The sequence below is a fragment of the Gallinula chloropus genome (assembly GCF_964237585.1).
Source record: "Gallinula chloropus genome assembly, chromosome: 6".
NCBI classification, from domain to species: domain Eukaryota; kingdom Metazoa; phylum Chordata; class Aves; order Gruiformes; family Rallidae; genus Gallinula; species Gallinula chloropus.
Window position 1 is genome coordinate 10,032,967 of NC_140091.1, and position 18,918 is coordinate 10,051,884.

Below are 18,918 nucleotides of genomic sequence, written 5' to 3' on the forward strand. Positions count from 1 at the left end.
GGTGGTGTTGAAATATTGCTACTTTGGTAACTAGAAAATAGTTTGACATAGTACAAGGACAGGCACTGTGTAAGGAACAATTTTTACATACTGCTCTGAAAGATGTGAGCGAGTGGTAAGCTGAAATAAAATGCTGCTTAGAGCAGCAAGACTCTCATGTATTTACAGCTGTATTATTATTATTTTTAAGTAGGCTCTTGTGCAGCAAACTTCTCAGCAGCACCGATTATTTCTGTGAATTAGCTCTCTTATGAGGTCTGTACCTGACACCTGGATGGATGGTTAGTCTTTGAAATATCTGGGGAAAACAGCCCTGGGCTTTTTTTATTGAAAATGGCTTTTTGTTTTGGCTCTGGTAAGTCTCCTAGCCATGGTGTGTCACTGCTTGGGCCTGACTTCATTCTCCGTCCTTAACAATGAAAAGCTAGTTCTTTGTTCTCCATCGCTGTAGCTCTGTGCTTACTCTAAATTTTGTATTATCCAAAAATATACTTCCATCTATTCACCAAGGAGTGTTTTTTTTAATAGCCATTTGAAGACTACCTGTGGAGGGGTAGAAAACATGCTGTGGTATTTCTTCTGTGAAGGCAGATGAGGAGCTGCTTTAGTTAATAAGCTAAAAGTATCTACTTGCTCCTTGCATTTATATTTACTTTTATTATATAGTCTTCTAGACCCGAGGTTGAATACTGAGAAGTACAGTTGTTCTCATTAAGTATTTCAGATTTTCAGGGACAATAAAATGTCTGCTGCAGACTTTCATCTAAAGGCTTGGTAAAAGCCTGTGCCTTCTGGCTAGGAGATAAAGCTGTCTGTTCCTGAAGTGAGCCGAGCATGTGATGCTGGGTACTGACAACCTTTGAGTGATGAAACATGACAAAAGTTCTGAAACTTATCCAGCTTATTAATAGTGTGTTAATTATGCTTGGTAGGTAAAAGAAGACTGTCCTTTTTATTCTCCTCATGTTAACTTCGGGACGGTCATCTTAACCCTGTTCATCATGGAACCTCTGACAGTGCTGTAACTTCACAGCTGTTATCCTATGGTCTGGGTTGAAAGGAAAATTGTTTTTCACTGAGCAGTGAAAATAATTGGGAAGTTGAGCATTTGGCTTTGCAACTCCAGAAGGCTGGAGTGAAGAGGAGACGCTGTGTTACTTTATAATACAACAGTCAAAGATCCTAGTGCCATTTATCCAACAGCAAGCATCTTCCATTTCTTTCATCTCAGCCTGTAAGTAACAAGTCTTGTGAAGTAGCGAGGGGTGCTTGTGAGTGCCCAGAAGAATTCTGAATTTGAGCCAGCCCCTTTTCGCACCCCCTTGTCTACCCTTCTGCAGGTGTCCCATAGCAGGTAATCTTTTAACCTGCGCAGTAGCTGTGGATGCTCGTGAAGAACAGAGTGCAGCAGAAGTCTGGCAGGCTGTAGGAGGTGAAACAGTGGTTGGGAGGTGTGGGAGAGGACTGGATAGCTGGGGAGTTTTCAAACAAAACAGATCTTTATCAAAAAGCCAATTAATCAAAACTGAAATATTTCTTAAAGGTGTTGGTTTTTATGAAAGTTCATAGAAACACAAGCAAAGCTATAATGGGAGTGTTTTCATTGGAAGCCTGCCTGGCTTTCTGCCAACTTGTCTGCTGTTTTCTGTAATGAGATATTGAAAGACTTCAATTCTTTGAATATGTCTTACTCTTTGGCATCCTGCCTGTTTTGGGGGAGGAAAGTGAAAATGTGAGCATGCCTGAGGTTCTGTGGCTAGCAATAACGCGATCGAGTAGCTTCCTTCTCTGTCCCTCGAGGAGTTCTCAGTGCGTGCTCGCCGCCCTTTGAGGAAGGGCAGCATCGAAGGGCATCGGTGCTCAGTACTTTGCAAGAGGGGTCTTGGCAGGAGAACTGACGAGCTGAGATGTGGAGCTGCCAAGATAACTTACCTGCCAGTGGTGGGGAACGAACCGCTGTCAGCAGGTGCGCGGGACCCTCTTTGTCAGCTGGAAGGTCTCTGCGCAAGCACGGTGCCCTGGTGCGCTGCCTTGCACACGCAGTACCCCGTTTCCTGGAAGTGGTGTGCAGAAAGCATATGCCTGCTTCCTCACGTGTCTTGTGAGGGCCTCCTGCAGCAGGGACAAGTACAGGACTATTGAGTGAGGGGAAGATCCTGAGGCTTTGCCTTAAAAGTGTTAGAGAAATTGAGAAAGGTGTTTCAGAAACTAACAAAGGCTACAAAGAGCTGTTAAAAGTGGGGGAGACTTTTTATTTAATAAAAAAAAAAGTTAGCCTGCATTTTTATTCCAAGCTTTCATCTGTATCTCCAGAGGGAAAACCCTTTTGTCCTTAATTAAGGACTATGTCATTAAAATGTTAGTTGGCCTAACCATGGGTTACTTGCATGTTTCCATAGTAATGACACTGTCTAGAGCTTTATGTTAGTGTGTAGGGTATCTGCTATAGGTCAGCCTTTTTGAAGCTGGGTAACTATCTCGGAAATCCTCCAGTGTATTTTCTGCTTGTAACAATGTGGAGGGAGGATAGATTGAGAGCATCAGAAGGAAGGCTAGTAAACAAGCTCATGGAATTGCTGACTTTATCAAAGAACTTTGTAGTTGTGATTAATTGTAACAGCAAGATAGACTTAATACTGCATTTGAACCTGCCATGCTTTTAAATATCTGGCCTGTACCTCTTGGAAAATACTGGAAGAAATAAGTTACGGAGCCATTCTTGGACTATGGCATCTGACTTAAAACTGCAAATTAGCGTTTAATTAACTGGCAGGTTTATCTTGTATGCAAATATTGCAGCCAGAGAAGAAACGGGCTGCTTGCCTGGATGCTGTGTGGGATGTAGCACTTGGAGACCCAAGGCGTTCTTCATTTTTCACTTCTGAATTAGTGCCATTGAAAACCATCATGCATAGGGCTTGGTGGCTCTTAAATCATATAAACTTGTAGAGTTTTTGATTCAAAACCTGACTAGGAAAAGTATGTACCTCGTGGAAGTCACGCTGTTCATCGCTGAAGTTAAATTTCAGCTAAATGTAGCCCTCTGTTTTCTACAAGAGACATTCACTTAAGAAGAAACACAACTGCACTAATCTTCAGAGTCTTGTCAGCTTACTTGGTCATCTTGGTGTTTGGAGGTGGTTTGAATTTTAGGGAACCAAATCAGTTAAATCTTGAGTAGCCTTTTAAAAAAGCAATCCTATGCAGTCAAGGAAGCATCAAAAAAAAAATTACCTTGGCAAAGCCTGATCAATAGGCTTTTCTCTGGAAGGACCTGCGCTGCCGCTCCGCAGAGCCGCGCGGCTGAAGCTACCTGCAGGAGCCGGCATGGCAGCCTTCTGGGCCTGACGTCAGCATCACCCGATCCCAGGCCCAGCCCGCATTGGCTGCCACTGCCTCTGCTCCATCACCAGCTCTTTTTTTATTTCCCCCTCTCTGAGTGACACTGATCTGGGATTGGGATTTAGCTCAAGCTAGGCTGCTTGGGGAAGCTAGAGAGAGGGAGATGGAGTTGCTAAAAAAATTGAGATGCATGCTTGTGCTTGAGGGAGAGCTGGTCTGCTGTCATTGCAGGTGGTCACTTGGGGCTGGATCTGATCTTGGGAATGCGCTCATATGGGAGTAGAAGGGTTCATCTGAGCTGTTGCCCTTTGGGTTTTGGAAAGATGTGCACTGTAAAGCTGTCCTAGTGATGTGGTGAGGGAGGGATGCTTGTGTGTCTGGTACTAACAGCAAGTTCTTTATTAGAACAGATAGATCCATTGTGCTGTTAATCACTTGAGATCAATGTTCTTTCTCTCCCAGGAAAAAGGAGGCAAGAAACCATCAGGATTGTTCACTCTGATTAGAGCTTGTTTTGAGATAAAGTAGGATTGTGCCTGTGGCTAGACCAGAATTGGACCTAGTGACATGGAAAGAGATGTGGCTGCTCTTGAAAGTATTCCCGTTGACTTCAAGCCAGCTGTGTTTTACTTTACTGTAGGATTTAAGCTCTCTAATGTTCATCAAGTAGGATATATAAAACTGGGGGTTTTTTTTAAATTTAAATAAAAATCTGAGACTCTAAGGCTCTCTGTTCCTTCTCATAGAAACATATAGTGCTCTCTAGATGCTAGTAAAAACTATTTTAGGATGCCTCTTCTATTTAACCCGTTGGGCCAGTGATATGAAAGCAGCAGTAGGGTGGATGGTGCTCTGTCACAGTAGACTTGCCCTGCTGCTATAAAATGCTCCCCTTGTGTCATCACAGGTTCTGGGCTGTGGGGTTTAAACTACCTTTGTGATCAGCTCTCCATTTGTGCAGACTGCAGTCATATTGGGCTGAGAGGGTAGCCAAGAAACACTGAAATGGATGGGTAAAGCAATAGCAGAGCCTGGTTCTGGATCCAAGACAGGGGAAAATCTATTATGACTCAAAGAGCTCAAAGTATTGAAAGTAAAGAATTGGATCCATAGCTCTCTGGAAACAGGATCCACCCTTACAAATACTTTTGTATTTTTAAAATGTGCAAGCTATTAAAAAGCATTTTTCAAAAGTCTATTGTGAACAGAGCTGGCTTCCATGAGTCAGGTTTTACAGGAAACCGTCCAAGCCTTATTCTTCTCCCTGGAAGGGTTTCCTTCCAAATTTCTCATGCAGAATGAAGTGCTGCAGACAACCCCGTGATAGTGAGATCTGATACCGACCTACTAAGGGAAAGAAGGAGAAAAAAACCCCACCTGTAGTAAGGACACTTGGTGTAATGTCTAGTGCTCTGTCACATGCCAAGCTCCTGGTCCTTACTTTTCCACTCTTTGTAAGTTTGCTTTTCTGTGCCCGGTGCTTTGGAGTGAGCCCTAACAAAGCTGCTAACTAATTCCACAGTATATAAAGGAGCAAGACTTAATCTTTCAAGGAGTGCTAGAGAAGTATTCAAGTACTCTAGAGAATACTTGAAAGCCTCTTCTGGAAAGCCCCTATTACCAGTGTAAATCAGGCTTTTACACGGGTGTAAAAGCGGCTTTTACGCTGTAAAATACCCTGAAGTTTTTGATATGCCCAAGCCTTAACTTTCAAGACCCAGTGAAATAATTGCTGGTGCTAGTACAGTTCTCTAAGAATTCTCCATGCTATTGAGTGGTTTTTACTTGGATCCTCATGTGCTTGTTGATGTCTCAGAGTCTGTGAAAGATTCTGAAATAGATGAGAGCATCTGCAAGTTTTCTGAAGTCTTATTTACTGCAGGGTGCAGACACTGATGAGACAAAGAACGGCTGTGCCTGTCCCATCGCTCAGAAGGTGTAGGGTAGCACAGCCCAGATTCAGCAACTTTGAATGGAGGAGATGAAACAGCTTAGGGCACCATAAATACAGTTGATTCTACAGGCTTAGTCTGGATATATGTTCCACTGACCCTGCAGAAGTGGGAGAGGGCTAGGAGCTTGAAGCAAAGTAGGGTTAGAACTGCATCTTACTCTCAATGGTGCTTTGTACAAATGCTTAGGTGCTATACAAACAACTGCAGTAGCTGAGCTAGGAGTAACTGAAGCCTCCTAACCAGGAAGCTATTTCACTGAATCCAAAGGTTTTCACCTTCCTTTTATAACAAGACCTCTTATTGCCTCACTAGATATGTGCACACCTGAAAGTTCCCAGCTTCCCCCATAAAAAGAACCTGTATGCTATGGTTTAATGCTCAGTCCCGCAGAATGAATGCTGCTATCTGAATCAGGTGTTTGGTCAGCAACCCCAGGGTGCAAACGTCTGGGTCAAGGTTCAGATTTAGTTTAGATTGGCTCGATTAGAGATTCTACTGGTTTGTCTGAGAACAGTGAAGTTACTGTGTGGATATTCAACATGAAATGGTATTTGGAACTGCAGTTGGAACGCTGTTTTCTCTTCTTTAATGTGGGAGGTGTGGCTCAGGGGTGAGCAGAGGGATGGTGCCAAGTAGCACACCTCTCAGTGTTAAGCCATTCCACACTGGAGCTGGAGATCAAAATCTTCTTTCTGGTTCCTTTATTTGTATTTCTGCTTATGCACAGGGATTGTGTGTGTCTGAAAGATGGCTGTTGTCAGTGTGTGTCAGGTCTGCTTGCTGATGCTTGTGTAATCTGATGGCTAGGGCACAGGGCTGGGAGCACAGATGTTCAGGGTCTGGCTTAAAAATGTGCTAGTAGCAAATCAATGTTTGTAGCTGCTTTCTTATTCTGAATTCAAATATTACTTGCCCTTGTAAAAGACTCTGTCTCACAAAGTAACTGAAACTGGGCATTTTTGGGGCCTTGGCAAAGCATTCAGGCCCTGCAAAGCAGGGCAGAGAGTACTCCTGACGTCTTTCTCCAAGAAAATAGTATGATGCCTTTCTGCTGACAGATGAGTATCTACCAGTATGTGAGCATGCCTGTGGCTGCTGAAGTATTCCTGATCAGGGGCTCTGCATTCAGGACCATAATAAAAGTTAGTTGAGCAAAAAGTGACCAAATAGAGCTTCAGTGTGCAGAATGCCTTTGCATTGTGTGCCCTATTGTGAGAAAGGAAGTAAAAGCTTGTTTTCCTTGAATTCAGAATAGGGGAATTCTGAGCAGGTGTGCACTAGCCCTACAGATGTGCAGTTCTGCCAGTCTTTCAAGGACTTGCAGCATCCCCTTGCATGCAGTAAACACTTCAGCTAGGTAAAGTAGTGCTGGCGCTCTGATAATGACCTAATGTCCCCTTTCCCCTTCCTTTATCACCTTGTGTCCTGTAGTAGTCGAAGATTCATAGCTTTTGTTCCTAAGGAGAGCTTAAATGACAAATCTAGTGTGAAGCGTAAACCTTAGGCCCATGATAGATACACCACTGCCCAGCCACCACGTCTCTCACTAGCAGTATTTTCCTCTCTGAAGAATAGTGTCTGCTCTTATGGGTTGGTACAAGGACTGGTGACACCTGAGCAACTGGAGTTTTTCCACAGTGGTCTCCAGGCTCTGGCTTTCAAAGACAACACATCTTTGTAACTTGTCTGGAGGTTTAGGTGGTGATTGCTCTCGTAGTCATGCCTCATCCAGCCTTCCTTTCCACAAAAACTTGTGTTTCCTCAGACTCCTTCCCTTTCCCCTCCCTGAAGTACATGTGTGGTTTGAGTACTAGGAAATCTGGGATCACTGTGCAGCTGTTGACTTCAAAGTTCTTTAAAAATTCCAAATTCTATTTACTTTGAGAGAGCTTGAAATCCAAGTTCGAGATGAGTGTTTCCTCCTACTTTTTCATTGTCATATTTCATTAACAGCTTAGTGATTATTTTCCCCTGTTTACCTTTCTTTAATTTGTTCTTTGTTTTCAGCTCTTCCTCCAAAGCCCCCCAAACCAATGACTCCAGTCAATACGAATGGAATAAAGGACAATTCCAGTTTCTCTCTGCAGGAAGCAGAGTGGTACTGGGGGGACATCTCAAGGTAAGCAACACTACTAAAATACATCAACTAAGATATATGAATACATGTTATTAAAAATAGAATAAGGCCTGTTAGAACTCAAAAGAAAGAACATGCCTATTTCAGGCAGCATTTTACAGGACAGAAACGCTTCAAGACTATACTTGGCAGGGCACCTAAATGGAAGTATTCAGCTGGATTCAGGACTTGTGTTTAAGTTGTGACTGTTCTGGTGCAGATATTGCCAATCTTGGTGACCATTATTTTGACTTTTTAAACTTCTCCAGATACACAAAGTCTTAAAAAAAGAGAAAATTATTTAGTTCAAAAGAAAAGTTTTTTCTGAATGTGCTAGCTAATAAGGCTTTGTCAGCATACAATGCTGGGATGCTTGCAGTTCACCAAACTTTCAGTAGGAGGCTTGCTCAGAATAAAAGGAGTTGCATTTTTACTTTTGATTTCTTTAACATGTGGTTAAAATTGCATCTGTATTAATTTCTACAACATGATGGTACAAAAATTGTCCTTACACATGCTAACCAGCACTAGCTATATCAAGCAGATAACTGAAGTTTTACCCCTTAAGCAAACCCTTTTCTATGTGCTTGAGAAAATAGATGGCTTGGGTTAGGTTCAGAAAATAAACTGCCAGTTTTTATGTACTTAATAGCTTAATAAAAGAGCTGAAGTGTCTCTTCCCTCTTAAGGCACTGCTGAAGAGTGTAAAGTTTGGATCTGTAAGGGGAAGTGTGAGCATGATGGGAGTGTGATCAGGCATTGCTCAAACTTGTGTACGTAACACTTTGAAACTTTGTCAGATAGAGGCAAGAAGGATGTTTTGCCACAGTAGGTCACTGAAGCTCTATATGGGAAATAAAAATGTCATATCTTTATTGTACCACCCTTATCTTTATAAAGCAAACCCATATAGTTCTTGCTTTTGAAGGACCCCGGCAGTGGTATTTTCCTGTTAATTCTAAATCAAAGCAGTGGCAAAACCTGCTGGGTTTAGTTTAAAACTGCTTGATATTGGTATCACTTTATTGACTGTAGATTTGTTCCTCAATTAACAGGAGTTAATGCAATACAAATCACATTGGAGTGGCTTTTTTAGATTAAAATGTGATACACACTTACGTAAGGACAGAATCGTTTATGACCCTGAGTTGACAGCCAGCAGATACAGTCTGCGTTGGGCTGTCAGGGTAGGAGCAATGTTCTTCGGTCAGGAACTTGTGTTGAAAATTTTGTCACAAGTTCCAGGGTGCCACTTGCAGACCCAAGCACTTAGATCATCCCTGTCCATTCAGAAAGAAGTCCATTTGAGTTAACTAGGTCCTGTCTGTAAAATGTTTGGAGAGGAGTAAGTGGATACGCATGTGATACTTAATAGGAGCCAGTTTTACAAACAGAATGATTTTCAGGTAGTTAAAACTAAGGCTGTTTTGTGAGAATCCTTCTGTTCCTCAGTATTTGAACAGAAAAGCTGTTCTTGATTTTTCTTGCTAAGTTTCAAGCAGGCTTTCTACCTCACTTAGATAATGTTGAAGCTACTTGATAAACTTTAGTTTCCAAAGGATTGCATTAGCACTTCTCAGAACTGGTTACAGAGAGAGATAAGTAGTCTGGGTGAAATAGTCAAACCTAGTGAGGCACTTAACTCTTCAGTTGGAATAATTTTCTTAATACTTACATGTACTTCCACTAAAAGATTTCTTGATGTAGCTTAAAGCTCTGGAGTGAGTATCTCTTTGCTTCAGTTGTAAATAAGCAAAAGTTACACTGCAGCTAGCAAGGTTGTAGTGGCTTAAAATGGTTGTAAATAAGATCAGAGTTAAGCCAATAATGAGTCTCTTGAGACTAAAACTGTGCTAAACTTTAGACACCTTTGAGCTATGATGCTAGAGACCGTTTCTTAAGAGGTCAGGACAGGCTTCTCAAAGGGCACCTGTTTCCAGTGTGGACTTTAAAACCTGAGCAGATTACAGGGAAAGGCTGTGAACTTGGAGACACAGCCACTACTGTTGCTTAAACAGACACTTCCTAAGTGGCAGTTGACTGCAGCTGTTATTTTTTAGTATAACTACATGAGTTCAGACTTATTTTAGATGGCCTAAAAGACTGGAGATCCTGAGTGTGAAAGAAGATTGTCTGATATTTTGAAGATTGAACTCCTTATGCATGTTGGTGTTACTGGCTCCAGTATTGACACCTGTGGCAAAGATAACCATGTCCTTAATTTTTCTAATTCTCCCTTCCTTTTCGTTCTTCAGGGAAGAAGTAAATGACAAATTACGAGACATGCCAGATGGAACATTTCTGGTGCGTGATGCATCAACCAAGATGCAGGGAGACTACACTCTGACGTTACGGTAAGCGTTGAGCAGTTGTCCACGTAGCAACTAGCTACTCGGGGTTTTACTATACTGGTGACAGCAGAGGCTGTGTAAAGCTGACATGGCTCAAGTTGAGAGATGTTCCCCAAAGTACTTCAGATCAGAGTGAGCAAATAAATAGCCAGCTTTGATAGTTGGTTCTGTTCTGTGCATTGAATCCTGTCAATCCAGGCAGTAAGGATCTCTGTAGATGGGACTTGGGGAGCAGAACCACTCTGTAGTGCTTCACTGTTTCAGAACTGCAAAGGTAAAAGGTGTTTATAAGCTAGGGCTTTGATTAATGGGAGTGTGTTGAATATCTCATCAGCATGCAGCTCTGGAGAATTGAACATGGTGTCTTTGTAAAGAGGATCTTGTGCTTTCTGATCTTAAGTTTATGAAATATTGAAGGGGAGCCATGTTCCTTTCTTCATTAAAATTATCTGCAAGTGGCAGGCTTCCCAGAGCTGCCCCAGCACTGCAGTTAGGAAGCAGACCTCATGTGACTAGCTGCTGGTGCCTTGCCCAGCCTGTCCAGCCGCTTGTCTCTGCCAGGCTCCTGAGATTGGCTGTTAGGGCAAACAGGTGAGGTGCATAAGCCACTGCCTCTGTAGCACGCCTTTGGGAGTTATTATGATATGGTAGATATTTGATCTTGCTGTAAAATTCTGGTGTCTTAATGGCAGGTTTGATCCCAAAGGTGTAGTTTAAATTCTGCTTTGACTTCTGCCTTGAAGTTCAAGGCTTGTGTGCTAAGGTTTGGCATGATTTGGTTATTTTGCTGAATGCAGATGTGTTTTAGGAACTGAAATTGAGAGTGGAGAAAGGACAGGATATTGCCTAAACAGTCTGTCGGTAAAAAAGGAAGAAATAAGCCCTATATTTGTGGAAACCACTAGAATGTATAAATCTGGATAATGTAAAGTCCTAAACTTACAACCATCTTGTAATCCTCAAAGGATTTTGTTTAGGTTCATGTATCCTGTATTAGCATCCATAACTCAAAAGACTTGTTAATCACTGTATAAATGTCTGCTCAGTTGTATACTGTTGCTGACCCAAAATTGCAGGAAATTGTGGGCTTGGGTTTTCACATGGCTCCTTTCTTCAGCCTTCAGCATCCTCCTTTTCCCTTGCAAAACTTCGGGGAAAGCGAAGTCTTAAATACTGTAAGCTGACCTCAGAATGAACACGCAGAAAGAGATTTTCTTTGGGCTTTGCTCCTGGTCAAATAACGTCTGCTGGTAATTCAGTGTGTATTGCCTCTTAAACTACCTACTATCTGCTAGCATGTAGAGAATGGCTATGAAGGTGTACAGTGTCAAAGCCGCTTGCCCAGGAATCTCACTGGTGTCTGTTAGTGGTGAAAGAGGCATGGGAGGCACACAGTAAAACCTCTGAATGATTATACTGCTTTACAGGAAGGGTGGCAACAATAAACTGATCAAGATCTATCACCGGGATGGCAAATACGGCTTTTCTGATCCACTGACATTTAATTCAGTTGTGGAACTGATTAACCACTACCGCAACGAGTCTCTTGCGCAGTATAACCCCAAGCTTGATGTGAAATTGATGTACCCAGTGTCCCGGTACCAGCAGGTAAGATCTTCATCAGACCCCAATAACTATTAGTGCAGACAAGTGAAAAAAAACAAATCAAACAAAACCCAAACCACAAATGTGTATTTTTTTTTCCTCTGTAAACTCTCATTTTTTTCTTTTAAATGGGTAAGAAATGTGAGTTTTCCCATTCAACCTCACTTTGCTCAAAATAATGAGACTTCTCAATTGTCTAACCATTTAAACTTCTTCATTTTATCAAGTTTCCAGTCTCCATTGGAGCAGTCCAACAGAGAATTGAAATCCTGACATGCAGCAGACTTGAGCCTCTCTGAGTTGTTTATATTTATTGTCCCCCATGACCCTTGTGGACCCGCAGGGCACTGTTCTAGACAGTGTTGCCCTTGAAGCACATATGAGCCATGCAGCTGCTTGCTCTGTGCATAACCATCTAAATGTTTCAAGAATGTGTTTTAACATTTTCTTCAGCAGGCAAGACATTGTCCTGCAGTAAGGAAAAAGAACTTCAGAGCTTTTCTGGGGGGAAAAAACCCAAAACTCTCCTGCTCTTTAATGTCAGATTCCAAGCAATTCGTTCCCTCCTTGCTCCAATAGGGGATAGAGATCCTAGACCATGGCTGTAGTGTGGTTTTGGAAGCTTAGTATTTTGGCATCATTCTCGGTGTCACATAGTTCCAGTTCCTGCTGTCTGTAAACTGTGGAGCTTGTTGCGTGGAAGAAAGAGGATTTAGATATGTTTTATAGTCTGTGGAAACCTGATTATAGAAATGATGCTAATAGCTGTAAAATGTCAACGTACATAAAGGGACAAACAAATGGTCTTAAGGAGAAGGTGCTTTGCTTGGACTTAATAGCTTTTTGTATGTACAGGACCAGTTGGTGAAAGAAGATAATATAGATGCAGTAGGTAAAAAGCTTCAAGAATACCATGCTCAGTATCAGGAAAAGAGTAAAGAGTACGACAAACTGTATGAAGAATATACCAGAACATCACAGGTTGGTTTTACTATAGCTATCTGTAAAGTCTGCTTCTTGTTTAAAAATAAAAGAAAATTATTTTAACCTATTATAGCTAATAAAGGCAGCCCAAGATCAGAAAATACAGGGAAGAAAACCTCAGTGAATTGTAGAGTAGAGCAGTGGTTTTGAAATTGGTGGAAGCATAGTAAATACTACTTGTTGCTGATAGTCCTAGAGGTATCAGTGGGGGGCAAGAAAGAAAGAAGAGCTGAGCTTTTTTGTGTAAGGTAGAGCAGTGCAGAAGACCGTCACCTATGGGCTTTGCACTGCAGACTTCTTCCTTGGCTGCTGAGTATTTCCAGCTGCTGTATGCTGTGATGAGAATTGTAAAGGGGTTTGTCCAGGTTTTTTATGAAGTCGTGTTCAAATCAGATACCAGATAGTATGCATTAAGGAAGTGTGAATACAGTATTTGGACTGCTGCTTGTAAAATAAGATAGTTCATATACAGGGAGGAGGTTTGCTGGCAGTCTTCCTGAAAACTAAGATGGAAAATATGACTAAAATATTTGAGGGGTTTGCAGCCTAATAGCATCAAGTGGGAGAGGAGGGTGGATTTACAGCGGGTATGTCTTCCCTGTACTTCCCTGACTCTACTCAGACATTTGACTAAATTTAAAACTGATTAATCACATTTTGACTTGCTGGCGGGGGGGATGGGATAGGTTCATCTTCTCAGTCAATTTAGGGAGCATAATTGAGTCTTGCATTGTCATCTGTATCATGAACAAATGATGAAAGACTCTTTCCTCACGTAGGAAATTCAGATGAAGAGGACTGCAATTGAAGCATTTAATGAAACTATTAAGATATTTGAGGAACAGTGCCACTCACAAGAGCGATACAGCAAAGAATACATTGAGCGATTTCGCAGAGAGGGGAACGACAAAGAAATTGAACGGTAGGTTCTCATGCCATGTTTGCTTACAAGGAAGAACTAGTGTCCTCATTGACACTCCCATGAAATTCTTGTGTGTAATACTGCATCATATAAAACACTCTGTAAACGCAGTAGTCTCTAGGAGACCTTCCTTCAAGGTGACTGAAACTTCAGTAAAGCTCTCTTCTGTCAAGGACCTGCATTGTAGGCAGCCCAAGTAGAGGAATCTCTTCATTATATCAAGATACTGTGATGGGGATCAGGAAATAATAGTTGTGTTTGCTTATTCTGCTTCTGTTTGGATTAGCTCAGAATCTAATTCAGAAAAACCTTTGCTTTTAAACTGTGAAATGGACATAGATCTGGTAAATCTCATAGCCCATAGGCAGCTTCAGTCACTTTCAAAGAAGAAGAGTAATTGCCAGCAGTTGGTAGTGAGAGAGTGGTCATCTAACAGAAAGTCAGTAAGGACCTTGTTTGAAATTACCCTTCTGGGAAGATCCTGGCAGAAAAAGCTGTGCCTGGGCCTTTGAAAAAACACCAGGTATAATACTGAACATGACACAGTGCTTTATGAGTCGTGGCAGGGTAACCTCAAGGAGACTTTTAGACTGAAACACCTAGAACAATCTCACTATGCAGTTGTGGTGCTTCGTTTGACTAAAGATAATTAGCAGGGAAATAAGTTTTTTTTTCTGAATTGTACCAAACCTGCAAAACTAATCTTGAATGAAGAGATGGGCAGCGTTACTTCCTGGTAGCTCTTGATCACTAATTGAAGTCAGCATTTGAAATCTCACTACTATTGATACCTGTGGCGGGATTGCATAAGTGATATACCACAAATTAATCCGATGGTGAAGGAAGAATCTTGCCCTCCTAGAGATAATTTGTTCCTTTGCCAGAAGGAAATACATTAAGATAAACTGAAGTTTCAAACTATGCAAGAGTGTGCTAGGCCTTCTGGCAGTAGGTTTTCTTCTGGCACTCTTATCTGTCCTTTTCCTGTGAAAATGAGCTGATCAAAGGGAGGAGCTGCTGTTAGGGTAGTTTTTGTGTTACTTTTGTATAGATGCTGCCAGTAAGCTTCAGTTCTAGAGTGGTTTGGCCTCACCTCTCGACTATTACACTTGTTTGCAGGATAATGATGAACTATGAAAAATTGAAATCACGTCTGGGTGAGATCCACGACAGTAAAATGCGCTTGGAACAAGATTTGAAGAAACAAGCTCTGGACAACAGGGAGACTGATAAGAAAATGAATAGTATCAAGCCTGACCTGATTCAGCTCCGCAAAATCAGAGATCAGTATCTTGTGTAAGTAAGCCTGACCTTGTACCTCAGAATAACGTCTCTGATGAACCCGATTAATGACTTTCTATCAGGATAATGGGAATTTAATTTTCTTTTCATAACCAAAGATCTGTGAGTGTTAAGGTACTACATTCTGGCATGGGATGTCTGAGTAATTGGTTGACCTCTTCATTACTTAATTCCTTTATGCTGTTGTCAGACTTAAGAGCCTGCTACAACTAGGCACACATTCTGCAACTCCCATAAATAAAACATTTAAGATAAATGAGCTCTAATCAAACCCTGTTCCTGCTGCTGCAACAGAGGTTAGTACTTTTTGTCCTGGGTGCAGCAGATGTTGTTCGTACCCACCCTCGATTTCACTGATACCCTTGTTTCCCAGCTCCTAGTGTCCTTGGGCTGGACTCAGTGCACTAGGATTCTGGCAGACGACAAAGGGAAAAGCACTATTTCAAAGATGACGTTAGGAGGTTACAAGAAGCCAGTGGCAGCACCCGTTTTGTTTCCCCAAGGGACACTGGCAGCTGTTACAATTTGTATTCTGATTGCTTTCTGGTCTGCACTGTGCAGAACAGTGCCTCTTCCTCAGTGATACCCTCCTTTTTCTCTATTGAAGAGCTTGCTTTGTGGCTCTTTTTTGTCATGTCCAGTAAGGGAGACATCTCAGAAGGTGATGCAAGGAAGCACTCTTATGGAATCTATGGTGTTTCTGGAGAACAAGCTAAGCTCCAGACTGTTTCTTTGTGGGACCTTGTGCCTGAGCTTCAGCTTGCTCAGTAAGAACACCCGTACATCTACTCTGAAGTAACTAACATCAATTCTCTCTTCTTCTGGCAGATGGCTCAATCACAAAGGGGTGAGACAGAAGCGAATAAATGACTGGCTGGGGATCAAAAATGAAAATATTGATGAGTAAGTGTCATTATACATATGATTTTACTGAGAAGTGTTCCATTAATAAGTGTTTTCTCTTGTGGGGGTTGATAATATGAAACATCAGTTCCTCACTAGAGGACTGTAGAAAAAGGGAGAAATTCTCCAGGGGAACTGTATGTCATGTGAGACAGAAGGGCTGATGAAACACTTCAGATTAAGCAAAGTTGCAACTATTAACTAATAGGTTGAAGCCTTTAATATTCCTCCATCAGGAGCCTGACTTGCCAATCCTGATGTGTTTTGGTATTTCCTTGAATGATTTCTGTAAACAGAAATCGCTTTGCTTATTAACAACTTTACTGACTACCGGTCAAGTTGACAACTTTATTCCCTCTTTCAGCACATACTTTGTGAATGAAGAAGATGAGAACCTGCCACATCATGATGAGAAGACTTGGTTTGTTGGAGATCTCAACCGTATCCAAGCGGAAGACTTGCTCTGTGGGAAACCTGATGGAGCGTTCTTAATTCGAGAGAGTAGCAAGAAAGGATGTTATGCTTGTTCTGTGGTGTAAGTCTGTTTTCCTTTTTGTTCTAACTACTCAATTCATAAATCTCTACTGCAGCCAGACCTAATCTTGGCCTACCCATTGGAATGTGTTACATGTTTGCATGAGGACTAGTATGATAAAAGCTTTTTTGCCAAAACGTGCTTTGAATGTGCAACAACTGGAGTCTGTCCTAGCAGTCTCTTCAGTCACCACAGCAGCTAGTATAAAATTCTGAAGTATCCCAACTTAAAGCTCTACAGTTGTAAATAAATTAAGGCCAAATTCTTCCATATTCATGTCTGCCAAGGAACCCTTGGGAAGAAGAAAAACGGGGCTGTAAAGCTGTAACATCTTCTCTTGTTTTCAGACATGGATAACTCTAGATGCACTCTTGTATGTTTAAGATAATGGTGATGCTTCAGAGGAGATGTTTGTGAGCAGTAGTTCTTATAACATTCACACAGCCTTGCATTGATTTCTTGTGTTTCACTTCATTTTATGCTGGTGTAATGGGAGGTCAGAAATACTCCGATTCCATTATCTAAAAATCCTTCAAGCCTGTTCTGGAGCACAAAATGGCTTTCACTGATTTGTTTCACATGAGGTTAATTGCTTCTGAAAGCAAGTCTGAGAAATGGATATACAGAGGTGTATCACCTCAAGGTAACTGAAGATTGTAGTATCTGCTAGCTTCAGGATACTATTTGTCACGGTTGGTGAAGTGATGAGTTCATCAGATACGTTCACTTGGTTGGTATCATACTACAACCTAGCAGAGGAATGGCATAACGTAACCTGTTCCTACATGTGACATGGATTGTAATAGGCTTCAGGACAGGGATTACAGTCTTTCTGGTGGATAAATTTTTGGAAAAAACTATTGCAGTAACTGCTTTGCCAAGTTAGGGGCTCAGTCGTTATAAGTTCTGATAATAAACCCTTGTCATGCTTAACATTAAAAAACACATAGTGAAGGTTAGCACTGTACTTCGTTGAATACTTTGCAAATCCTAAGAATTTGTGGGCTTTTGCTTCTTCGCTTAGTGGAAAGGTTTCCAGATAGCCATGACTTTGTGTATAACATGACTTCAGGTGCTTATCTTCTCCAATAAGCTCTTGACTTTTTTCCCAAGAAGTATTTGGAGAACAATGCTGTAGGGAATTGTCCTGCTGCGAGAGAAGAGGCTTCATATGTGGATTGTTACGCAACAGTGTTTAATCTCATGCCCTGAAGCACTGTTTCTTCACAGACTATATTAATCTTCTCAACTTGCATCTGCTGTGTCCTCCATTATGTAATTTAGTGACTGGCTGCATTAGTTAATTGTTAAGAGACTGTCACTTTGGGTTTGTTCTTTGATGTTAAACTCCCCTGGTTTCTTTCTTTGCAGAGCTGATGGAGAAGTGAAGCACTGTGTGATCTACAGCACTCCAAGAGGTTACGGGTTTGCAGAACCATATAATCTGTACAGCACACTTAAGGATTTGGTTCTTCATTACCAGCAGACATCCCTTGTCCAACACAACGATTCCCTAAATGTCAGGCTTGCTTATCCTGTCTACGCACAGATGCCCCCCTCTCTCTGCAGATAAATTTTGGGGAGGAGGAAAGTGTTGGCTATCTTGGATTCTTTTCTACAATTTTTATTAGAACTTGGAGGGCATTCTTTCTCCTTAGACTGCTTGTTTTGCACAAGAAGTGATTCTGTGAATGTGAATCAAAAAGAGGCCTAGCAGCAACAAGATGACAACTTGGGTGTAGGTGTCCTGGTGCTACCTTAAAAGCTCAGCTGTGCTTTTACACTGATACTTTTGTTTCCTTATGAGGGGAATAAACACAATGCATACAAAAATACTGGAAGCAAAACATCGTTTTATGGAAATAATTTTTTGCCAGGCACCTTCAGTGGAACTTCCAATTGGATTTTGTTTTCTCTTGTTCTTGTAGAGACAATTTGAAGCCTCTGTATTGAGGCATCAGTAATGTCTTTCAGTCTTAAACTCCCAAGAAACTAGGGGGGAAACTCTACCACAGCAATTCTTCTCTGTTAATTTTAGCAGCTTCACTGCGATTCAGCCGAACTTCCAAAAGAAGGCTTGTCTTGAGGTAGCATGGAATTTGGTGAGAGAAGACCAAAGGAATTATGGGAAAGCTTCAGGTTTTTATTTAAATGGAAAAATGCTTGTAAAGAAAAGTTGCTTTATTTCTTCTTTTTTTTTTTTGCCAACAGTAACAAAGTTTTGGTTTCAATGGCACTACAGGTCTTCACTTAAAGGAAACATTTATAACCAAATTGAACACACCAAAACTTTGTTCATTCCTAGATCAAGCACTTATGGGGAAGGTTGTGTTAGCATCCGCACATACTTTCTGCACCAAAACTTGAAACAAATAAAAGGAAAAGCTAAACATTGTGTGGCTTCAAAACACTAAATTTGTCTGATCTGATGTAATTGCTCACTCTCCTCTTTCTTCACCCCCTTCCCTTCCTCCCATTGCTCAGCAGGAGATTCTTTTTTCAGCTTTTAATGATACTGTGCTTCAGAATGTAAACCAGAATGAAGCTTGCACTCGCCTATTGCAGTTCTCTTGCTGAACTGTGACAGACTCTTGTAATGATTGGTTTTGGTATAGAAGAAGTAGGTGCAATTGAATGCTTCTGGATGGCTTATTGTACCAAATTCTTTCATGAGGTGTAGTCATTTCCAGTTGTATAGAAGTGAGCATGCAAATTACAGATCTCCTCTGACCTGTTCTTTGCAAGGCAGGTTCTGAACTCTCACACCACTGCAGCCAGGCAGGTTTTACACTGGTATAATCTAAATTCCCTCCTCGTTATTTTTGGACAGGGTGCCAAGCGCAGGAAGGAAAGAGCTGTACTCCTCAGTTACTGGATGTCTGGTACCATCCTTTGGCAAGGGC

The 18,918-nt window shown here is 41.5% G+C and overlaps 1 protein-coding gene across 5 annotated transcripts in view; it reads left to right on the forward strand.

Moving 5' to 3' along the window:
• The window catches only part of LOC311193652 (phosphatidylinositol 3-kinase regulatory subunit gamma), a gene marked incomplete at both ends in the record, with an annotated part of 72,207 nt that extends 54,619 nt beyond the window's left edge, over positions 1–17,588 (forward strand). For 3 of the 5 annotated variants that reach the window (XM_084266554.1, XM_084266555.1, XM_084266556.1), the window contains 9 exons: positions 7,305–7,416; positions 9,669–9,767; positions 11,192–11,372; positions 12,225–12,350; positions 13,133–13,275; positions 14,395–14,571; positions 15,406–15,480; positions 15,845–16,015; positions 17,387–17,588. In XM_084266554.1, the coding sequence (XP_084122680.1) occupies positions 7,305–7,416; positions 9,669–9,767; positions 11,192–11,372; positions 12,225–12,350; positions 13,133–13,275; positions 14,395–14,571; positions 15,406–15,480; positions 15,845–16,015; positions 17,387–17,588 (1,286 nt within the window). The remainder of the gene's footprint in view (positions 1–7,304; positions 7,417–9,668; positions 9,768–11,191; positions 11,373–12,224; positions 12,351–13,132; positions 13,276–14,394; positions 14,572–15,405; positions 15,481–15,844; positions 16,016–17,386) is intronic. The other 2 variants (XM_084266557.1, XM_084266558.1) reach the window with 2 other exon arrangements.
• Between the last annotated feature and the right edge of the window lie 1,330 nt (positions 17,589–18,918).